The sequence below is a fragment of the Emydura macquarii genome, unplaced genomic scaffold (assembly GCF_026122565.2).
Source record: "Emydura macquarii macquarii isolate MOO-44397 ecotype Brisbane River unplaced genomic scaffold, CSIRO-AGI_Emac_v2 contig_158, whole genome shotgun sequence".
Lineage (NCBI taxonomy): Eukaryota > Metazoa > Chordata > Testudines > Chelidae > Emydura > Emydura macquarii.
Genome location: NW_027130295.1, coordinates 44 through 9,565, shown reverse-complemented (window position 1 = coordinate 9,565; position 9,522 = coordinate 44). Strand labels below are relative to the sequence as shown.

The following is a 9,522-nucleotide window of genomic DNA, read 5'->3' as shown; positions in this document are numbered from 1 at the left end:
ACTTAGTCTTCAGCGTCTGTATGTCTTTTGATTTATTTCAGTGTTTCTCAAGAGGGCCACAAAAGGCAATGGTTGCAAGACATAGAAAAAGTTACAACCTAAACCAAAGAAATTCTAGCTCCCCGCTCACCCTTACACTTCAAGATGAAGTATTCTCTGCCAACCTCTGAAAACACACACAAAGAAATTCTGTGGTCTTATTAGTGTTATCACTGATACACTGTTTACTCTCACTTACCTAAATGTGGTTGCAGAGAATTTTGACTATAAAAAAAGTTGTCTCCATCCTGAAAAACTTGAGAAACACTGATCTAATTCAACCACAGGTTATTATCCCTCCATTGTAGGAATTGCTGGGAGAAATCCTGTGACCTCTGTCACATAGAAGGTCAGACCGAGGAACATAAATGCCCCTTCTGCCCTTAAACGCTATGAATTTATTACAAGGGTTCCGTCTTCATACCGTCAATCTAGACATGGGAGTTCAGTTACATTAACGTTCCATATGCCACTCGACACGTGACTGTGCTTCTCAGTCTGCTGCAATGAAATGCCACACAAGACATGAGGTAATGGGATATGAGACCGCCCTTCTCCTGCTCTTAACCTGACTCATCTCACACATGGGCCTGACCCTTGTGAACCACCCACACAAAGGATTCTGGGGGATCAGGGAAAGGGGAGCAGAATGCAGCAGAGTCACAGTTCCCTCCATCTGTGCCATCCCCAGAGGAAATGTGCTGGCTCTGGGGTCCTTCTGCTCTCAGAAGCAACGTCCAGTCTGGACCAAGGCAGTTCATATGCAGGAAGGAGGTCTCCTTGGGGTTGGCATATGACTGGCTATTAGAACAGGAGACCATTAGCCCAAGTTTCACTTCAAATCACTTTATTAGAGCAGGTTAACAATAAATCACTCAGCAAAGCTCGCAGACTAGAAACCCTTCAACCCTTTCTCAGAAGCGACACGGGCATGTTAAGATGGAAGGGGCAGGAAACACCGTGGGTTTGTGGAGCCACCTCTGTGCTGGAGCGCACTACCTGAAGGATGTTCTGGGGGGGGGTGCTATGCCCAATGAGCTCTGGCGCACCTCATGTTCAGTTCATCTTCTGCCGTCCTAGGTGGTGATCAACTCCGTCCGTCTTGAGATGGCTCTTTAAGGCATGGATGATCAGCTCTGTGTGAGGAGAGATCTTGCTAATGGAGCACCATGATTTTTTCCCTGTTGGTGGGTGGCTCATTTATCCCCTGCTGATACTGGGAGTGCTGAAGGCTCCTATCTCCACAAAGAAAATGACCCCCTCCTCACCCTCTTTCCCACCCCCATAAAACTCTAGAACCTGGAGTTCTCACGCTGTCTTTAGATTGTGGTGATCGAGGTTTGCTGATGTCCTGTTTGGTTGATTCCTTCTGTTTTATCTGTGTGGACTTCACTTCAATCTGTCTTTGGGTGCCTCAGAGTCTTGGTAGTGATCATTGCGCCGAATTGTTCCAAGGGCAGTTCAAACAGCTCTGGGGAGTCGTGTCTGATCCTAGAAATCATAGAAGTGTGGAGCTGGCCGGGACCTGAACAGGTCATCTCATCCAGAGAGACGGGTTGGAAGGAAAAGAACTGGCAGACAGAGGCCACAGATCCCTGAATAAGCCTCCTAGAGAGATCTGTATGAAGGGTCTGGACGGGGAGGGAGCACCCAGAGTAAGCTGCCAGTCAGGGAAAGCATGCAGGAGACTGGGAGGGTGAGGTCCTGGAGGAAGTTCTGCAATGGCTTTGGGGGACAAACAGCAGGACACAAGGCTATGAAGCACTGCACAGGATGAGCTGCGCCTTCCCAAATTCACTGATTCTGTGGAGCAATGAAGAGCAGGCATGGGCAGAGCTCTCCCTCTCTGACTCCTCGTAGGGGTCGCCAACCCATAGCACCACGGGATGGCAGGCTCTGCAGCCCACCAGAATTATTGTGTGCCAGGTCTCAGGGGACGCAGAAATGAAAGCTTATCATTGAAGTTGATTGCTAAATAGTTTGGAAACGATACACCTTGCCGGGCAATAAAATTCAAGCCTGTTCCATCTTCATTTTCACTCAATAGCCAGGCACCACTCTGGACCTTGTGCGAGGAAACTCTGTCATCGAATTCTTGCTTGCTCAGATTGGTTGCTTTTTTGATCACCATCATCTTCCCTTCATAGTTGATGTGTTCATACAGGGTGATCTCGGGATTCGTCAGGTTTTCAGTAATCAGGTTGAGAGACGAAATCTTGTCATCCATTTCTTCACCAACAAAGCTGTGTTCACCTTCCTCAAACACCAGGAACTTGCCTGAATAATTAGGATTCTCATAGGCCACCCAGGGTTGGCCAGTGACCTTTACAGAGGAGACACATTGGCTCCATCCTACAGGCTTCAAGTCAGCGATGTCAGAAGTGAATGCTTTGGATCTACCTTTGAAGTCTGCATGCTCATAAATGGTGATCCCATTCATCCTGCTGGCTGTGACGGGATCTTTGTGATTGGTTCTTGGAGAAGAAGCAAGTGACTGAGAAGCTGTGGAGAGAGAACAGAGTCACAGCGTGAGAGGCAGCCTCTGATTAGTGGAGACTGACTGTGCTGGGAAGGGAAATAAGTGTCATTTGCAACAACAGATAAATACACAAATGTACAGAGGGAACGGGCAAACTCCTTCCTCAAACGTTGAGCCAGCGGGGATAAGAGCGGGGGTTTTCCCCACCATCTGACCCCAAGGTCTCTTCCCTGCTCTGTACTCCACGGTCTATGAAAAATTGCATTTTGGGTAAATGGAAATGTTTTGTTTTGATAAAATTGAAATGTTTCATTCTGCTTTTGACTCTTTAATATGTTATTTTTACATTCTTTTATTTTATATTTCAGCAGGGCAGAATAATCATTTTAAAATTACAATATAAAATAAATCCAATAAAAGCGGTAACTGGTGTCATACCTTTGTAACAGGGAGGCTTGTCCTATGGGCTCTAGAGCCTGGGACTAAGCCAGCCCTGCTTAAGGAGGAGCCCCACTTGGGTGGAATCAGGTGCTCCAAGTTGGGCCAGTGAAGGGGTGGGCTATTCCTGGGCTATAAATGGTCAGAGGGAGTTCAGTGAGGGCAACACTCAAAGGGGACTGCGCTGTGAAGCTGCATAGAAAGAGGGTCTCCTTCTGCTGTGGTCCCCAAGGAAAGGCCAATACCTCAGGGAGGAGGGGCTGTGACCAGCTTAAGACTGAGGAGAGGATTTCTTTTGTGTTTGTTTTGAGAATTTTGTTGATTCAGTAATAATAAAAAGTGCTCCAAGATGGGCTGTGATTGAAAGAAACTGTGCAGAGTTTGTTGAAGGTGCTCAGAAGAAGAGGAAAACAAGGCACTGCAGAGGAACTCCTGGCTGTGAACAGGTGTTTGGGAGGCAGTTGACCCCGTTCCTATAATATCATTATTATACATTATACTTTACAATGAAAAATCATTTCAAAATTGCAAATCAAATGGTGCAAAATTATGGCAATCAAACTGTTGCAAAAGCTGTGTCTCAGCTGGAGTATTGTGTCCAGTTCTGGGTGCCACATTTCAGGAAAGATGTGGACAAATTGGAGAAAGTCCAGAGAAGACCAACAAAATGATTAAAGGTAAGACTAGAAAATAGTTTTGTTTAGTTTGGAGACGAGAAGACTGAGGGGGGCATAACAGTTTTCAAGTACCTAAAAGGTTATTACAGTGAGGAAGTGAAACATTGTTCTCATTAATCTGGAAGACAGGACAAGAAGCAATGGGTTTAAATGCAGCAAGGCAGGCTTAGGTTGGACATTAGGAAAATCTTCCTAAATGTCAGGGTAGTTAAGCACTAGAACAAAGTACCTGGAAAAGTTTTGGAATCTCCATCACTGAGGTTTTTAAGAGCATGTTAGACAAACACCTGTCAGGAATGGTCTAGTTATTACTTAATCCTGCCTTGAGTGCAGGGACTGGACTAGATGACCTATTGAGGTCCCATCCAATCCTACACTTCAATGACACTGCTATGATTCCAGCAGGATTCAACCAGAACATTTAAACCGCACTGAAAAGTTTTGTTTCAAATAATTTTTCAAAATGAAATTTCATCAGAATCAACACATTCCTGTAGAATGTTTTGATTTCAATTAATCTGCATTTTCTAACAAAAAATGTGTCTTCTAAAAACTTTGTGACCGGCTCTCATCGCTGTAAGGATCTCAGAGCATGAGTAAATGTCTCCCCCAGAGCAGAGACACTCACAGCTCTGGGGGCTGCGTTGGCTTTACATCAGTGCGTGTCAACCTTTTATGGCTCAGGACCCATTTGTAAACCGGGATGACCTGCCATGACCCAGTAAATAGCTTTAGTGCTATTTAGTGCTATCTGGCTCACTGAATATTTCTCGCCCACGATATACAATACATACACTGCTGTAATGAGTACTAAATAAGTACTTGGCGAGTACCATAGCAGCAGCTCCTGCGACTCCTGTCCCACAGGACTGGCTGGGCTCGGCTCCTTGTTCTGGGCGTTGCAATCGCTGGGGTTGCAATGCTGCTCGATTTGGGCACAGTCCCACCCCCTGACAGGAAGGCAACCAAACCATATTTGTGTGTGTGGCATTGTGATCTGTCGCACGGGATCTCAGCACCACTCACTGAAATTTTTCCTGGCCGTCATCATGTCAGAGGGTGGCTGGGTTAAAGCTGAAGAGAGAGGACACAACACAGATAGAAGAAGTGAAGAGACGGGCTATGGGCAAAGCGGAAGAGCTAGAGAGAGGGGAGGAAAATGAGAGAACTGAGAGAGAAAGGGTCATTATGGAAGCATGGGATTTCCATGGGAAATTTCCAATTTTTGCTGAAACGTTTTGATTTTCCCTTTGAGAACATCCAAACAAAACGTTTCATTTCAGGGCTGTTCAACATGAACCTGTATCAGCCCAGTGCCGAGGCGCCTCAAGGGAGTTGAAGCTCAGGTGCTTTGTGCCTGGTTCTCTTCTATGACCTGGGCCTCACTCAGATCACACGTCCATGATGACAGATTCAGATGGTGCAGATAGAAGTCACACGACTGAGGTGTATCAGGGGAGAAATATTCTTGGCAGGGAGCCTGCCGCAGAGGGAAATATGAAGGCATGCAGTGCCCAAAACTACATGTCAAACTGACTTGAAAGAAAATCTTTTGACATTTACCAAACAACTTTTTTTGGAACTTTACGGTCTGTGAAATAATTGATGGTTTTTCTTCCACTTTTGGACATAAACAAATGTCAAATGATTAGAATTTCCTATCTCACAAATTGCAGTTTTTGCTCAGCTGAATTTGTACAGTACGGACTCACTTCCTGTAGTGCATGCTCTTCCCCTCCTCCTCTTGGCCTCAGCTCAGGGAACCTCTGAAGATTGGGCTATTCTATAGCTGCCTAAATATGGATATAGGCGCCTACTTTTAGGCCCTCAACTGAAAATGTTCATGTTAATCTCTGTGCCTTAGTTTCCCCATCCGTACAAGAAGGATAGTAATACTGCCCTTCTTCTTCTTTGTCATGATTTAGTAACGAAGGATTGTAACGCAACGAACTCACCTGAATTCACACTGCCAGTGGCCAATCCCCTTCCCTTCCCCTGCCCCAGTTCATTGAGACAAGTGACCCTTGCAAATGTTTGAATGCTGACAACTCTGCACAAACCCCAGCACAAGCAGGTTGCTCTTTTTCCTCCGCACAAGAACTAAAGATCACACACATGCATTTCGCTTAGTGTCAGCATTTACTTCCTTCAACATACTGTTATGCGGGAGGCTGGGTGGCTCCCAGCAAGTGAGTCTTTGATCTACAGACAGTCACACGCCTCACTGAAGCTATGGGCATTGTACCCACCTTTCATTCAGGCTAAATAACATAGCAGTTAAATATGCCTTTGTTCCATGACAGTTGTAAAAATGGAAGCCACCACCCAAAAGACTGTACTGGATGCACACACAGGGGCTGGGGATTCATTTGTGAGGAGCTGTGTGCATGTCTGTAAGTCAGAAGCAGCCAGAAAGCAGGGAAAGAGAGACAGAAAGCCAAGGACACAGCACGAGAAGTACTTGTTGAGTGGCCCTAAGAGAAAGCCAATAGAGAGAGAGTTTTTGGATAGAGCTCTGGCTGGAAAAAGACTTGAATTGTGAGGAAGGAAACTTTCTCCAGTCGTCTGATTCCTGCTGCATTCAGGGAACTGGTAAATAAACAGGATTGTATCAAAGAAATATCTGACTCTGTCATCAATATCTCCTCCTAATGGAAACCACCCATAAGGACTCAAATATTGGTTAACTACTTGAGGTAAAAAGAGGTTTGTGCTTCATTCCTGTGGTATCTGCTGTTTCTGCCTACAAAAAATATTATCTCCCCTTCCTATACTCTGTGGTGTGGTCTGCCCCAGCACTTGTGCTCTCAGAAATTACCTCCCCTAAATAGAAGAGGTGCACTCTCATGCCTGGTGGTAGCAATAGCATCTCCTCCCTTTTAAATTCCTCCTGCAGCTTCTATCAAATTGTCTCAGGGGATGTTGTAAGATCATGTGAACCGTGCATATTAAACCCACAAACTCTCCACAATTCTTCTCTAGATGCTTTAAGCAGCTGCCAAGACACAGAATAATAAGAAGTTAACAGTTTATACCTTTGCTTCTGGCTTCAGCTTCTGACACTTGCAGAGTTCTCCTTGCACCTTCTTATCGGCTGCTGCTACAGACAAGAGCTACCCTGTCCAACCAGCTTTATACCTGAACACCGGCCGCTCACTATCACACTAGCACATAGCTGTCCAATAGGAACTCACAACTTGTGTTATCTGGGCCCATTAGCAACTGATTGGCCTGGAATAATGCCAGGACATAACAACAACGTGACTGGAGAATTTCTTTTGCAATATTTATTCAGAAGCGTTCCTTAGAAACATGCACATGTCATGAAGCAGGGAACATTATACATCCCCAGACAGACAGAGGGGACGATAATGAAACCAGATACGTAGCTCTTTGAGTGAAGCTCTGGTCAAGTTAGTCTTGGTAGCAGGGAGCCAAATCTCTGCCTGCCCTTACAATGGACACTGAGGCAGAACAGAGCAAGGTGGCGGACTCCAGATGGCAATGTGGAATCTGAGGTAGCTAAGGAGCTTTGCAATTTCTATGACACTCACACAAGGGAGGGAGAAGCCCAAAATGTATGAATATCAATGTTATGAGCAGAATAAATGGGCAAAATGTGACGCAAACCTTGAAATTGACACCCCCTCCCCAAAGCATACAGGAGGTCGTTTCAAGGAGTTTGTTTAAAAGGGGATATGAACTATGCTGAAGTTGCAACCCAAATGTAGGGTTATGTCAGAAAATGAGGGGAGGGCTGTTTGGGGAGTTACCAAGATTGATGAGTCGTATAATAGATTTGAGTGAATAATTGTTTTTTTGGTTTGGTGGCCAAACTGAAAATCCAAAAAACAATTCCTTTCATTTCTATCCAAAACGGATTCATTTTAGTTTTTTCCTGAAAAAACAAAAAACAAAACAAAAAATAAAATAATGTTAAAACAAAACACTTTGTTCAATCTGAACCAAAAAAATCAGTGTTTTGTTTGTTTTTTCGTCTTTTTAAAACTACGGTTACATTTTGAAACAAGGACCCCAAAACAGATGTGCCACATATTGTCACACTAGTCCATGCCTGTCTGGCACATTTCAATACCTGAAGGACTTTGGAGGACAGGATTAGAATTCAAAATGACCCTGACAAATTGGAGAATTGGCCAGAATTTAACCAGACGAAATTCAATAAAGTTAATTGCAAAGTACATCATTTAGGAAGGAACAACTACAAAATGGGGAGTATCTGTCTAAGGCCTGGTCTACAGTAGAAACTTGGGTTGACGGAAGCTGCCTTACTTCAACCTAATAACGTATGTGTCTACACTACCAGGTCCCTTCTGCCGATGTAACTCACTTGTTACATTGATTTAAGTGCTCCACCTCTGCTTAATTCGATGTTGATGGGCTTACTTCATTTGTGTCCACAAAACATGGTGGGAACATGTGGTAGGAGTGGAAAAGAGTCTAAGGCTTTTTAAGGAGTCAGGGTTTAAACTTGCAGGAAACATTTATCAGTTTGTGAAGGGTGCCCCAGCTTCTTAGGACATATCACCAGTGAGGATGGGTTGGAGCTCCAACCCCAGAAACTGAACGTATAAAGGGATGGAAAGTTCCCATGAACCTGGACGAGCACAGTGCTTTGTAAGCCTCAGTGGATTTGACAATATTTGTAGAGATTTGCACAACATTTTGCAAAGTGCCATTATGCTAGTTCCTGGTGTGAAACCATTTGCACTGCTGCGGACACAGGAAGGGTCCCATCTGCTGTTGGGTGGGATCTTTAATGATATACCTTTTGATATGCTCCAGCCTTTTCTCCTGGAAAGCAAAGAGTTTGGATCGGGCACTAACAGCTGACTGCAAGTGTGTCCATACAAAGGAAGTAGCTGACTGGGAGAAGCGGGGTTGGGGTGGGAGACATATCCCCATCCCTGTAACAAAAGGAAAGCAGATTTCAGCTCAGTGTACCTTCCCAGCTCATGCAGCTAAACACCTGAGGCTGAGGGGAAGTGAGGGTGACACAACCAGCTGCTCTCACATAGGAGAGATGAGGTTCACTGATGTGACTGTGAATTGCCTGGGTCCTGACGGCATGGCCGGGGAAGACAGATAACTGCCTGCCCTTTCCAGGGAAACTGAGGCAGAGCAGAGCAAGATTTTGGCTGAGACTCCAGCTGCAAGTGGGGAATCTGAGGTAGCTCTGGAGTTCCGCCAATCCTACGGTGCCCACACAAAGGAGGGAAGAGCCCTAGTAAAGTGTAAAACAGCTGCTTGGGAGACTGCAGAGGTAACCGCAGCCGTGAGGGGAGGAGGAACGTCTCCCCTGGCTTAGGAAATGGTGCATGCCCTTGAGCAGGGTTGGGGAAGAAATACAGCTCAGCTCAACATGTGGGACAAATGACAAATCCAGTCGAGTGGGGAGGCGGGGGCTTACACTACCTCCCTCCCCGGGGGAACGGCGAGATACCACAGGTGTCCCCAGACCTTGGCCTGCGAGGAGATGGGCAGAAAAAGGAATTTGGCTCCAGGGAAGACTTCCAGATTCTCCATTGCAGATGCTGGGGATCCCTCAGCTGTTAAAGGACCTGCATGGTTAACACCAGCGTGGCAGGAGGACAGGCCTGTCCTGACTCCCCCAGTGATCGACTGGGTGCTCCCCACACTCCACACATGACCAGGAACCCCAGCAGGCAGCCTGGGTGATTGGCACACCTCGAACTGAGAGGGTACCCACCCTCTATCCCCAGCAGAGGAAAGGTACTGGGGGCCATTTGAGAGCATGTGTGAGGGCTCCCCTCAGTCACCGCACTGGCATCCTTCCTGAGTCACTTTCAAGTGGGGCAGATGCAGAGAACTGGGAAACTTCTGATTGTTTATGCATTGGATGTCTGA

The 9,522-nt window shown here is 45.8% G+C and overlaps 1 protein-coding gene across 1 annotated transcript; it reads right to left on the bottom strand.

The window, feature by feature from the left end:
• Positions 1-869: 869 nt before the first annotated feature.
• On the bottom strand, positions 870-6,754 carry LOC137150382 (epidermal differentiation-specific protein-like). Its single transcript, XM_067544296.1, has 2 exons — positions 6,669-6,754; positions 870-2,541 (listed from the first exon to the last, which is right to left on the bottom strand). The coding sequence occupies exon 2, from the start codon at positions 2,477-2,479 to the stop codon at positions 1,952-1,954; it is 528 nt and encodes a 175-aa protein (XP_067400397.1). The 5' UTR covers positions 2,480-2,541; positions 6,669-6,754; the 3' UTR covers positions 870-1,951.
• Between the last annotated feature and the right edge of the window lie 2,768 nt (positions 6,755-9,522).